The sequence below is a fragment of the Lynx rufus genome, unplaced genomic scaffold, assembly GCF_022079265.1.
Source record: "Lynx rufus isolate CCGP_SWC_20201006 ecotype Redwood Valley unplaced genomic scaffold, mLynRuf1.p SCAF_9, whole genome shotgun sequence".
In the NCBI taxonomy this organism is placed as follows: domain Eukaryota; kingdom Metazoa; phylum Chordata; class Mammalia; order Carnivora; family Felidae; genus Lynx; species Lynx rufus.
Window position 1 is genome coordinate 21,395,013 of NW_025814897.1, and position 14,858 is coordinate 21,409,870.

Sequence of the window (14,858 nt, forward strand, 5' to 3'; positions counted from 1 at the left end):
AAAAAGAATGAAACATAGTGAAGGAAGCATGAGGCACTTATTGGATGCTACCATGTGGACCAATATGTACATTTTAGAAACCTCAGCAGGACAGTGAGATAGGATCAGAAAGCACATTTGGAGAAAAAAAAGGCTGAAAAGTTCCCATCATAGCAATTTCCCGATACTATGACCTATTTATAGAAAAATAAGTCCCATAAAAATTGCATTATGAGTATACATATACAAATACCATGGGTTAACTACTTATCCACTCTCCATTTTACTTAACGGAGCTAATCTGACTTCTACCTGCATAGTCAGATCTATACCAACTTCCAGGAACAATGCTTATCCAGGCAGGTGAGATATAAAATGCTCTAACCCAATATTCTGGGACTCAGCACAAATTTACTGACTACTGGATCACCTCTAAACTTGAATTATGTTGGTGATATCTGGTTCTGATTCAATGGTTATGTTTTATAATACCTCTGGTGATTGAAGCAGTCTTTTCTCTATGCCTAAATATATCAATTTTTCTATATTCCCAAATCATTATATTCACATAGTTGTCGAACATAATGCTTAAAGAAGTTCTTTAAGAAGAGGTACCTGGGTTGGCTCAGTCTGTTAGGCATCCGACTTCATGACCTCACAGCTCAGGTCATGATCTTACAGTTCGTGAGTTCAAGCCCCGCATTGGGCTCTGTGCTGACAGCTCAGAGCCTGGAGCCTGCTTCAGATTCTGTGTCTCCCTCTCTCTCTCTGCCCCTCCCCCATTTGTGCTCTGTCTCTCAAAACTAAATAAACGTTAAAAAAATTAAAAAAAAAAAAGAAGGGGGTGCCTGGGTGGCTCAGTTGGTTGAGTGTCCGACATCGGCTCAGGTCCTGATCTTGCACTCCATGAGTTCGAGCCTCATGTCAAGCTCTGTGCTGGCAGCTAAGAGCCTGCAGCCTGCTTTGGATTTTGTGTCTCCCTATCTCTCTCTCTCTCTATGCCTCTCCCTGCTCATGCTCTGTCTCTCTCTCTCTCTGTCAAAAATAAATAAACATTAAAAATTTTTTAAAAAGGGGCACCTGGGTGGCTCAGTCGGTTAAGCGTTCGACTTTGGCTCAAGTCATGATCTTGCGGTTCTTGAGTTTGAGCCCTGTGTCAGGCTCTGTGCTGACAGCTCTGAGCCTCAAGCCTGCTTCAGATTCTGTGTCTCCCTCTCTCTTTGTCCCTTCCCAGTTCACACTCTGTCTCTCTCTTTCTCAAAAATAAACATTAACTTTTTTTTAATATTTTAAAAAAGTTCTTTAAGAAAAGACTTTATCAAGAATGTAGAAAGGGTGAAGAAAATTAAATTATATAATGTTATGAGAACTATATCCTCTTTACATTAACCTAATGACATATAACCTACTACAAACCTATACAACGGGGTTCTATGTTGACTTTGCTCCTCCCACAGACACTGCTGGAAATTCCTCATTGGGTGTAGTAAAAGGATTCTCTCTCCCCTGGACTGGTTTAGCGCCCTCCATACATTACTTATGCTGGTTTCTTCTGTGCGAGCCATGCTGTACTTGGAAGGCTGTTTCCTTCACCTGTGACTTTATTCTGAGTCCTGATTAGTTTAATATTTAATTTCAGTAGAGTATAATCAAATCTCAGCCTTAATTTACTGTGAAAGTTAACATAAATACATATATCAAAGTCTACAAAATATACACTTCAACCATCATAAAATGAACAGCTTATAATGACCATGAAGATCTATAAATTGACTATTCCTGCCTTCCAGAGCCCTTGTGCGCCCCTACAGTCTCCCATTCTCCATCATGATACCGCTACAATCATGCAGGAGCATTTGTTCCCAGCTTCTCACTTAAGTGGGGCCTCATGCATTCCACATCCAGCCAGCAGAAGGAAAATAAAACATGGAAATGATTATTATAGCCTACCCTAGGTGTTTCCATTTATCATGTAGGCCAGTATAAAATAAGAATATATTCACACATTCTAAGCGATAAAACTTTCAAATATGAAATGTCAAAGATATTTTTTGACATTTTTTCTTAGTTTAGGATTTTGCTTTTATTTGTGTTCTGAGCCTTTTTAGTCACTAAAACCATTTTCATGTTTCACTGATATTTAAAAGTACGGTATAATAATAATAATAATACCTTGATATCCTTAGAATCAAAACACCATTCCTTGTCACAGCTCTACCACTTGAAAGTTGTAATTTGAGGGTGCCCGGGGTGGCTCAGTTGTTAAGCACCAGACTTCGGCTTAGGTCATGATCTCATGGGTTCGTGAGTTCAAGTTCCACATTGGGTGAGCTCGAGCCCCACTTCAGGTGAACACAAGCCCTACTTTAGGTGAGCCCACCTCTCTCTCTTTCTCTCTTTCTCTGCCCCTCATCGGATTCTCTCTCTCTGCCCCTTGCTCATTTGCACCTTTGCTCTCTCTCAAAAAAAAAAAAAAAAGAAAAGGTTGTAATTTGAGACAAATCATGAACAAGTCTAAGCATCAGTTTCTTAATCTGTGAAATGAAAACTAAGATTCCCTCTCTTTATCTCACATTACTTCCCTTCGGAATACTTAAACTGACAGATGTGACAGTGCAGAAAAAACTAAAACACGTTAAGAGCAATCGTAACACCCTGCACATCTCTATGAATATTTGAAGTGGGTTAATTTAACTTTACAGCAGAGAGAGGATTTCAGAGCCCCTATGATTCCACCAGCCACTAGTCACTGAGAAAGATGAATGTCTCTGTCTCAGTGTGTAAAATTTCTGTGTATGAGATTAATGTTTAAAGGTACAGATTTTGCATAACAAAACCCCACATATCAACCAACTGTTGTTCAGCTGATAATAAACTGAAATGTCCCAATGCACGAGAGCAAAACCAATTCTGCCGGACTCAGGGAAAATACCAGGTTCGTCCCCCAACATGGACATCAATTCAACAAAATCAATTTATTTATTTATTTATTTATTTATTTATTTATTTATTTAACATTCATTTATTTTTCAGAGAGAGAGAAAGAGACAGAGTGCAAGCGAGGGAGGGACAGAGAGAGAAAGACACAGCATCTGAAGCAGGCTCCAAGCTCTGAACTGTCAGCACAGAGCCTCAAAATCATGAACTGCGAGATCATGACCTGAGCCGAAGTTGGATGCTCAACGAACTGAGCCACCCAGGCGCCCCCAAAATCAATTTTAAGAAGTAATTTTAATACTGATTTTAGAATCCATCTACTCTGTCGCATTATGATAATATACATTTATATCTTTTTCTTACCATGCCTTATTTATGTCTGTGACATATAGCCCAATGCCATACATTGCTAGGTACTTAGAGGTACAAGATGCTGTGTGTGTGTGTGCACGCAAGTGTGTGTGTGTGTATTTCCATGAACAAGAAAGTGATTAAAGCAATAATCATTTCCTTTTACTAGATTCAGCAAGTACTTCCTGCTCATCCTTCGCAGCAGCTGGAACCAGGAACCATCTACCTGAAAGTAGTTTGCATATCATACAATCAGTGTTAGGCAGCGATCTCATAAAATATAAGACTCCAAGATTCTGTGTGTGTAGGGAGGGGGGTGTGCTTAGGGTGCTCTGTAAAGAGGAGTGGAAAACTAGGTTCAATAAATGTAGGTGTTCAGCAATTCAAAGGACATGGAACTCAGAACCCCTTGTACTTCTGGTTTGCATGACACCTTAACCACAGCTTACCCCCATCATGCTCATTCCAGACCTGGTCCTGAGCAACAATACCAGCTCATGTACAGAAAGTTTAGATTAAACAAAGGCAGAATGTAATCAACGTCACTTCTGGTCCTGAACTAGGAGGATCATTTTCTGTTATTGCCCAGAAAGCTCAAGCTTTCATACTGATTTAGAGATGGCTCTGTCCTAGTACACAGGTCCAGACAAATCCCATGCTTTACCTACTTGACTCCTAGCTGTGACAATTTGATATGATTCTCTCCTAACTTCTTTTATGACCGTTCACATAACACGAAAAAGCAAAAACCATAAAGGATAACTCTATGTTGTGCATGTAACACCCCTAACTTGGCTCTCCTTTTGAAAAAAGGAAAATCCATACACAGTTCTTAAATCACTAACCAGAAAGTTGTCAGCTGAGTTGCTTTTACTAAAGCTTTGTCAATCTTACCTTTATAAATGTCTTAATAGCTTTTATAACAATTTTAATAAACTTTTCCCCAAACAACCTGAAAAAAATGGGGCCTAGTTCAAAAGAAAGCTTATCTTTTCAGCAGTAAAAAATTATCATTTCCGAAAGTCTTTGTCTGCAACTGAAGCAGATTTCACTTGTATTTTAAGGCTTCTCAAATGAAATATTAGTGACCAGGTTTAACACATACTTTTAGCTACCTCAAATAGTGATAAGATACATAACAATATGAACACACCTTTGCAATGTCTACAGGGATTCCTGAATAGCACAGACATTATTTACATACTGACACACTTTTTTCAATAAGGAATACAATTTCATCAAAATAGACAATAAGTAAAAGAAAAGCAAAAATTAAAAAAAAACAGTGAAAATCAACCATTTTCTATAAATATTACTTGGTAAGTGCAAATCAAGCATGTTGATATGGAGGTCAGGGCATGTGGTGTGAGAGGTCATGTAAAATCATAAGTCAGTGGCTATCTGGTGATAGATGATAACTACATTTATCATGGTGAGCATTTTGTACAGTATATAAATGTCAGATCACTACGTTGTATGTGTGAAACTAGTGTAATATTTATGCTAACTATACTTTAGTTAAAGATCAATTAATTCTTCTTTGTAATAAATTGGCTTCCAGAAAAAAATTAATTTTTAAAATAAATAAGTGAACCACAGTCAAGGTTTTTGCGATGTCAAACATCTAAAAAAAAGACAAGCTAACAAACCAGTTATGCTAAATTTCACAATACCTAAATCTTTATTTTTTTAATGTAAATTCAAGTTAGTTAACATACAGTGAAGTCTTGGCTTCAGGAGTAGAGCCCAGTGATTCATCTCTTATATATGACACCCAGTCTCATCCTGAAAAGTGTGCTTCTTAAAGCCCATCACTCATTTAACCCATTGCCCCACTCACCACCCCTCCAGCAACCCTCAGTTTGTTCTCTGTACTTAAGAGTCTCTAATGGTTTGCCTCCCTCTCTGTTTTTATGTTATTTTTCCTCCCTTTCCCTATATTTATCTGTTTTGTTTCTCAAATTCCACAAATGAGTGATATCATATGATACCTGTCTTTGACTGACTTATTTCGCTTACCATATTACCCTCTAGTTCCATCCACATTGTTGCAAATGGTAAGATTTCATTATTTTTCATTGCCAAGTAGTATTCCATTGTATACACACACGCGCACGCGCGCACACACACACACACACACACATCTTCTTTATCCATTCATCAGTTGATGGACATCACAATATCTAAATCTTGAGCGAATATTAGAAAAATGGTATAAAAGTAATATTATTAAAGTTATCTTAGAAATGTTTAAATTATCACTTGATTAAGAGGTTTTTGTTTGTATCAAGATTTTATCCAAATTCTAGTTAGTTAATATATAGCGTAATATTGGATTCAGAAGTGAAATTTAGGATTAAAAGTTTTTAAAGTAGTCATCTTTTTGTGTTGTCTCAAAAGAAAAATAAGCCAACATCCTATTCCAGAAAAGAAATTGTCACAACTTGGTTTATTCACCGCGTGTTTCTTTCAAGTTGTCATTGCTTTCCCAGCTGCAGTTTCAGGGTTTTGTATCTTAAACTCCATATGGGAGTAGCATATGGAAACCAACAAAAACAGGAGTGATTTAGCTGTTCCCGAGTCCTGTAGCTCTGTGAGTTTTCCTGTTTAAATATCAAGTGACTTTCACTTTTATCCTATCCAGAGAAATCCTGAGGTCTCCATAACATTCCTAGAGCTTCCAGAAAGGAAGAGTCATAGAAACAGCTGTCTTTTCCCCATAATTTGCTTTCTAAACTCCTTCAACCTCACTTGAGTTTTGAATACCACATACTATTTAATCTCCTGAAATTTCTGATCTCTGTGTTCCTGGTTCCTCATAAATGTGGCCACCAATTTGGGCCTACCTTCCCCAAAACACTATTAATGCATGATCATCATGCATTATAAGTTTTATCAAAGCTGTATGCACAGTGCGGGATAATTACAGTGCTCTAAAGAGCAGGATACAAATTCAAATTGAAATGTGGTTTTAAACCTCATTGTCCTTTTTTCTACAGAGAGATTTTTTGTTTACTGTACATGCGTTTTTTTATGTCTTGACCTAATGATTTGTGGCCAGGTTCCTTTCTCTTCTGTGCCCTATTCTGTGAATTACTAGTACTTGCAAACATTCTAAAATCTTTTTTTAACTTAATTTACAGGAAAAGCTCCATGTTTGAGCCAATCATCTCTCAACTATCCTAGCATAACAGGACTTCTCTTTCACAAGAAAAAGAACTATTAAACTATTTTCCTAAAACAACCACTACCCTGAGAGATATTCATGTATAAGCCAACAAAGCACTGTCAACTTCAAAAATAAAAACGTTTTCTCATATTCCACGATTACTGAAATAAAAATAATGAAATGAAGTAGACAAGTATATTTGAAACAGCAGCAGACTGAAATCAGGAGGTTACAGTTTATCTAGGTGTTTCTTTCATAAGCTGTATGATTTAACTCATTAAATTTTCTCAGCTTCAGTATCATGTCTATGCAATAAATATATATTCATGATATAAATATGTCTCAGTTTCATATTTACCAAGATAAATATGAAATCTCTGCCAGAAGGAGCTTATGCCAGTTTACAGCTGGCAAGTGGATTATATTTTATGGACTTCATGAAACCTGCTATATCTGTGAAACACTGGCATTTCAAGGAGGCACATTAAAGGCCAATGGAAGATGTAACCAGTAGAGTATGGATTATCTGATTCCTGATTCCACCAGTACATTATAAGTCGCAGGTAAGAATCCAAGATCACCGTAGTATTACTTTACCTGATCTTTTGCAGAACCTTTTCTCTTTTTCCAGGAGAAAAAAAAGCAAACTCCATAATGACAATGGAAAAACAGAGATAAGCTTATTCATTAATGTTAAATAGTTAAAATGGTGTAAAAGAGTAGAAATTGCAAAACTGGTGAGAAGGAAATTATACTATTTAAAAATTGGAAACAAATTGAGAGAAGACTCCGATTTCCTTCATCATGGTAACAAAGATATAGGATATGAAGTCTCTGCCTAAACTACTGTGATAAAAGAAACAGAATATACCAGTCCTATTACTACCTGCACAGGGACACTGATTCTGATCAAAACCTTCTCCTACTGAAGGTTTTTCTCAGAGCAGTTTTAACATCTTTGTTTCTCAAGCTGTAGATTAAAGGGTTCATCATGGGAACCACACTGGTATAAAAGACAGAAGAGATTTTCCCCTTATGCATAGACAGAGCAGACGACGGTTTAAGATATGTAAATGCACCTGATCCAAAGAACAAGGAAACAGAAATTATGTGGGAACTGCAGGTGCTGAACGCTTTGGACCTGCCCTCAGTGGAACTGATGCGGAGGATGCTGGAAAGGATGCAACCATAAGACACAAAGATGGTGACACTGGGCACAATGATGTTGATGCCCACCACAATGAAAACCACCAGCTCATTCACGTAGGTGTTTGTGCAGGAGAGCTGGAGAAGGGGGAGGATGTCACACAAATAATGGTTGATGGTGTTTGCATCACAGAAGGTCAGTCTCAGCATGCATCCTGTGTGGGCCATAGCACCCGAAAATGCCATCAAATATGAACCAAGCATAAGGCTGGAACACACTTTAGGGGACATGACAACATTATACAAAAGTGGGTTACAGATGGCCACATAGCGATCATAGGCCATTGATGTCAGCACATAGCATTCAGAAATGATAAAGAAACAAAAAAAGTAGAATTGGGTCATGCACCCCCTATAGGAGATAATATTCTTCTTTGATGTGAAATTAATCAGCATTTTGGGTGTAAACACAGAAGCATAACAGAGGTCTATGAAGGACAAATTGGAGAGGAAAAAGTACATGGGGGTATGTAGGTGTGAATTCAGCCCAATTAGAGTTATCAAGCCCAAATTTGCTAACACAGTGACCACATACGTGACTAGAAACAGGCAGAACAGGGGGAGCTGGAGATCTGGTAGGTCTGTTAGCCCCACCAGCATAAATTCAGTCACAAAAGAAGCATTTGTAGGAGCCATTCTTCTCCAAGGGGATCTGTGAGCACAGAAAAACAGGGTTGCATTAGATGAAAACCCAGCACTTCCCACAATATTGCATCCTAAAAGAGGGAATATAGGCTGGGACTATCTGAGACTAACCAAATCTAGATCAATAAAATCTGTCTTTACCTCTATCATGATACTGAGAAACACTAACTTCTCCTTTATTAGAGGTTTATAAGCTAAATATAGCAAAGAGTATCGCAATTTAGCCTAAAGAGGGAAGTCCAGTGCTGCCATATGCAAACACAACTGCTGGAAAAACCAAGGGAAAAGGGAGAAAAAGGATGGACCAGGACATAATTGTCCTTCTCTTATCCCCCCATTTCTTCATTCACTTAAGACTCCCATTAAATAAATATGGAGGTAGAGATCTTAGGATATTTGCTGGTCTCTAATCCATATTAGAGCTTATGTGGTGGGAACTGAGAACATCGTTTCTTTCTTTTTTCTTTTTTTAATTTGTTTTTAATGTTTTTATTTTATTTTTGAGACAGAGAGAGACAGAGCATGAACGGGGGAGGGGCAGAGAGAGAGGGAGACACAGAATCCGAAACAGGCTCCAGGCTCCAAGCCATCAGCCCAGAGCCTGACGCGGGGCCGAACTCACGGACCATGAGATCATGACCTGAGCCGAAGTCGGACGCTCAACCGACTGAGCCACCCAGGCGCCCCTCTTTTTTTAATTTTTAATGCTTGTTTATTTTGAGAGAGAGAGAGAGAGAGAGAGAGAGAGAGAGAAACAGCACCAGCAAGGGAAGGGCAGAGAAAGAGGGAGACACAGAATCTGAAGCAGAGTTCAGGCTCTGAGCTGTCAGCACAGAGCCCAACATGGGGCTTGGACTCATAAATTGTGAGATCATGACCTGAGCTAAAGTCAGACGCTTAACTGACTAAGCCACCCAGGTGTCCAAGAACATGGTTTCTAATCCAAAACTAAGGGACCAGAGTCTAGGACAGGTTAAGTTACTGCCTCATGTCACAGAATAAATCCACAAATCCAGAAAAGTGAGAGTTCTATCCATGGAGAAGGAACTTATTGATGGAGATATTGTATCCCTGCACTCCTTAAGTCTCTAAACATTCCTGATCTCCCTTTGAACAGATTCTTCCTCACTTGAATCTAAGAACTGCACAAAGTAAAAATGAAAGTGGCATATGTTAGATCTTTGGATTTCCATCTTACAACAAGAGGGACATTCATATAAATGGAATTCAAACACTCACCCTTCTTAGGCAAGAATATCCTGGTGCTTCCTTATTGTTTGTTTACCCCAGCAGTCCTGGAAAGGCAATTTCAGGTTCTGAGGCTTTGTGCCCTTTGATTGTAAGAGGATATTGCATAGGTGTAACTTCAGATACGTCCCAGAAACCTTTCCGAGCTACAGATCATAATTTCTGATTATGACTTTGAGTTCTCTCAAACAACAGAGAAAAATAGTCTTCATTATTAACTCATTTGCCATTTGATAAGGTACACATGACTGAATGTGAGTTTAATGATACACTGCACGTGGTTATAAACAGAATAGAAGCTTGCACAGTCATTTCCCCTTGGGAATAGATTCTATGCATAAAGGGAAATAAGAGGATTGTATTTACACCCTCCACCATGCATCTGTCTTTAGTTCTTCAGGGACTCAAAATTAACTCAAGGTTTCTCATCACTCATGGGATTGTGTATCTCCCAAGACAAAGCCCAAAATGAACTCCCATCTCTCTGTCATCATCTCTGAAGGGAAATCGATTATACATTTCCCTCTTTCTTCCCATTTCCTAAATGGAAATTTTTCTGCAAGCATTCTGCCTCTAAGATTCTTTATTTCTTTATCTGAAAATTTGCAAGATGGAGCATCTCAGGTCAACTGTCTCTTCCTGGGATGTGTCTAAAATAATTTTAATGCCATGTATCCCTTCTAAGGTTTCTTTTTTTTTTTAAATACATACTGGAAATTTGTACCTGACCATCCTCCTGAGACTTTTGTGACATTTCAATAACTGAGGTCATCTATTTCTTCTCATCACACACACACAAACAGGGGCTACAGAGTTAGAGCGTGTGTATAAATCCTACCTCCACTCTTACTAATCATACCCCAGGCAAATTACTTAATCTCTTTCTTCCTCTGGTTTATCTTTGTAAAATAGAAATGGTAAAAAAAAAATGGCATCACTTTCATTAAATTGTTCTAATCATTAGATGAAAAAATGTAAGTAAAATGACTAGAACACTGACTATCCCACGGTAGATAGTCATTAACGTCAGCTTATATAGGTTCTCATAAATTTTGAAACAACCTCCATCATAACACTCATCATTCTTCCCTTTAATTCTCCTGTTCTTCAATAATTATAACTTCCGTAAGAATAATTTTTGTCTTATTTGTTAAGTACAGTACAGTGTACAGAGTAGGAACTCAAATTTTTCTGAAAGTGATGTTGTTCTCAAAGCTTCAAAATATTTTCCACAAAACCCAAATGCTAAGCCACAGAGTCTGCAACCACAATGACATCCATCCCTTTCCTTCAGCCACCACCATAATTGAGGCAGTGGTTAGGTTTTAACTTAACTCTCCTACTGAACCATAGTGGCTTTTCTATTTTCTAGCATTTCCACACATGCCGTCTTACTTAACCATCCACACTGCTGTTAGAATGACCTCTGAAAGCACAGATCTGTCATTCCCTAGTTCAAGAACTTTCACTTGTTCTCCATTATCTTGGGCAACTGAAATTTTGTCATAAAATGATGTCTTAAAACTGTGATTCAGGGGCACCTGGGTGGCTCAGGTGGTTGACTGTCCAATTCTTGATTTCAGCTTGGGTCTTGATCTCAGGGTTGTGAGTTCAAGCCCTGCCTTGGACTCCACGGTGGGCATGGGGCCTGCTTTAAAAAAATAAGCAAAAGGTACCCCCCCCACACCAAGATTCAGCCTCAGTAAAACTAAAGAAGAAATTGAGTCAAAGCTATTTTTTTTCTTTCTTCCCCATCTTTACAGGGTATAATTGAAAATTAATAACTTTAAATATTTAAGATAATGACTTGAGGGGCACCTGGGTGGCTCAGTCACTTAAGCGTCCCACTTTGGCTCAGGTCATGATTTCACGGCTCATGAGTTTGAGCCCCGCCTCAGGCTCTGTGCTGACAGCCTGGAGCCTGCTTCAGATTCTGTGTCTCCTTCTCTTTCTGCCCCTCTCCCACTCACACTCTGTCTCTCTCTCTCAAAAATAAATAAACATAAAAAAATTAAGATATTTGACTTGAGTTTATAAGTGTAAACATTGTCAAATAATTCCCCCAAATTAATTAAAATATCTATCACCTCACATAGTTATCTTTTTTTTTGCAGTGAGAATACTTAAGATCTACCCTCTTAGCAAATTTAAAAGTAGGAAATAAATTATTAGCTATAGTGATATTGGTGCACATTAGATCTCCAGAACTTATTCATCTTGCATAAAGGAAACTTTGTATATCTTAACCAACACTGTACACGGATTCCCTTTTCTTCACAAACTCACCAATGCTTATCTATTGTCTTTTTGATACTAGCCTTTAAACAGATGTGAGGTGGTATCTCACTGTGGTTTTCATTTGCATTTCTCTGGCAATCAGTGATGTTGAGCATCTTTTAATATACTTTTTGGCCACTTGTATGTTTTCTTTTTAGAAATGTGTATTCGGGTCCATTGCCCATGTTTTTTAGCAGACTCTTTTTTGTGTGGTTGCTGTTACTTTTGAGTTTTAGGTGTTCCTTACACATTTTGGATAACTTTTTATCAGATGCATGGTTTACAAACATTTTCTCCCATTCCATAGGTTGTCTTTTCATTTTGCTGATTGCTTCCTTTGCTCTGCAGAAGATTTTTATTTGATGTAATCCCATTTATCTATCTTTGCTTTGGTTGCCTTTGCTTTTGGTGTCATATCCAAGAAAATCTTCCTTTTATGCAAAATTTTGTATCTGAGTTTTTGTATTTATTCCATTGGTCTTTCTGTTTATCTTTATGCCAAACCCACACTCTCTTGGTTACTATAGCTTTGTAGTAAGTTTCGTAATCAGGAAGTGTGAGTCTTGCTGCTTTACTCTTTTTCAAGAGTGTTTTGGCTATTAGGGCCCTTTGTGTTTCCATATGAATTTTGGATGGGGTTTTCTATTTCTGCAAAAAAGGGCATTGGAATTTGTGTTGAATCTGTAAATCACTTTGGGTAGTATTAATATCTGTTTATTTATTTATTTTTTTAATAGAGAGAAAGTGAGTGAGTGTAAGTGAGGGGAAGAAGGAGAGAGAGAGAAAATCATAGGCAGGCTCCAGTGTGGAGCCTGACTTGGGGCTCAATCCCATGATCCTGGGATCATGACCTGAAATCAAGAGTCAGATGCTCAAACAACTGAGCCACTCAGGCGCGCCTGGGTAGTATTTATGTTAACAATATTAAGTTTTTTGGGGCGCCTGGGTGGCTCAGTTGATTAAGCGTCCGACTTCAGCTCAGGTCATGATCTCACAGCCTGTGAGTTCGAGCCCCACGTCGGGCTCTGTGCTGACAGCTCGGAGCCTGGAGCCTGCTTCAGATTCTGTGTCTCCCTCTCTCTCTGCCCCTCCCCTGCTCGTTCTCTGTCTCAGAAAAAAAAAAAACAAAACAACAAAACAACAATATTAAGTTTTTCAATCCATGAACGTGGAGTATGTTTCCATTTATTTATTCTTCTCTATTTTCTTTCATCAATATTTTTTAGTTTTCATTTTACAAGTCTATATCTCCTTGGTTAAGTATTTGATTCTATTTGATGCTGCTTTAAATGGAACTGTTTTCTTAATTGCACTTAAGGATTATTCATTGCTATTATATATAAAGGCAACTGATTTTTGTATGCTAACTTTGCATCCTGCTACTTTCCTAAGTTCACTTGTGGTTTTATTTATTTATTTATTTATTTATTTATTTATTCATTTATTTATTTTTATGGACTCTTTAGAATGTTTCCTAACATTCATGAAGAGAGATAATTTTACTTCTTTTCAATTTGGATACTTTTCATTTCTATTTCTTGCCTAATATCCTGCCTAGAAATTCCAGTGCTGTGTTGGATAGAAACTGTGAGAGTTAAGTGCCCTTCTCTTGACCCTGAACTTCAAGGAAAAGCTCCCAGATTTCACCATTGAGTATAATGTACCCTGGGTTTTTTAAATACAGCTTTTGTTCTGTTGAGATAGTTTCCTTCTAGTCTTAATTTGTTTGAAAATTTTTGTCATGAAAGAATGCTGAATTTGGTTCAATGCTTTTTCTGAATCAATTGGCATGATTGTGTGTGTGTGTGTGTGTGTGTGTGTGTGTGTGTGTGTATTTCTTTCATTTTATTAATGTGGTATATTACTTTGATTAGTTTTCATATGATGAACCACCTTCGCATTCCAGGAATAATCCTACTTTGTCATGGTATGTAATCCTTTAAACATGCTGCTGAATTTGATTTGCTAGTATTTTGTTGAGGATATTTGCATTAATGTTTATTAAGGTTATTGGTCCATAGATTTCTTTTCCTGTAGTGTGTATATCTGCCTTTGGCATTGGGGTAATGGTGGCCTCAAAGACTGAGCTGGAAAATGTGCCATTCTCTTCAATTTTTGAAAAAGCTTCAAAAGGACTGGTGGTAGTTCTTCCATAAATGTTTGGTAGAATTGACCAGGAAAGCTATGAAGTCCAGGACTTTTCTTTAGTGGGAGATTTTTATCTACTGATTCAATATTCTTACTAGTTATAGGTTTATTAAGATTTTCTGTTTCTTCATGATTACATCATGGTAGGCTTTGAATTTTCAGGAATTTTTCCATTTCATCTATGTTATTCAATTTGTTGGCATATAATGGCTCATAGTTCTCGCTTATAATGCTTTTTATTTCAATAGAAGTGGTAGAATATCTAGATCATCATTTCTGATCTTTTCTTTGACATTTTTAAAAATTTTAAATTCTATGAAAAATGTCATACATATACAAGAGTTGAGAGCAAATTACAGTTTACTATCCTGAACCCATTAATAAATGAAAAAAACATCAACTCATAGTCAATCCTATTTATCTCTACCATGATTATTGAACCCCCGCCTCAACTGAGCTATTTTGGAGAAAATCCCAGGTATCATATTTTAGTATGCCTTTCCAAAAGATAAATATTTATTAAAAGTATAATAACACTATTTTACACTTAAATTAAAATAAAGATGCCTTATACTATCAAATGTCCAATCAGTATCTGAATTTCCCTGATTGTGGGTGAGGATTTTAACACAGATCCACACTAAAAGTGTAAGGTGTAACTGGGTGATAAAGTTAGTGGATATAGTTGGTCCATTCTGAAAAACTTGCCCTGTAACATCCTTTCATCATAAATTATTTACATAGTTCCATTGGATATTCTATAAGCAAGCAACTGTGGTAGTTCCATTCTGCATTTAACATGCTTTATAGATATAAAATGTAAAGGAAATGTGGAAAAAGTATAGTGCAACTCCTTATTTCAGTCCCTACAACAAATTATAGGTATCTATTATGGTAC

The 14,858-nt window shown here is 37.4% G+C and overlaps 1 protein-coding gene across 1 annotated transcript; it reads right to left on the minus strand.

Moving 5' to 3' along the window:
- Positions 1-7,345: 7,345 nt before the first annotated feature.
- LOC124505296 (olfactory receptor 145-like) lies at positions 7,346-8,293 on the minus strand. Its single transcript, XM_047071202.1, has one exon. It carries the CDS (start codon positions 8,276-8,278, stop codon positions 7,346-7,348), a length of 933 nt encoding a protein of 310 aa, XP_046927158.1. The 5' UTR covers positions 8,279-8,293.
- Positions 8,294-14,858: the final 6,565 nt, after the last annotated feature.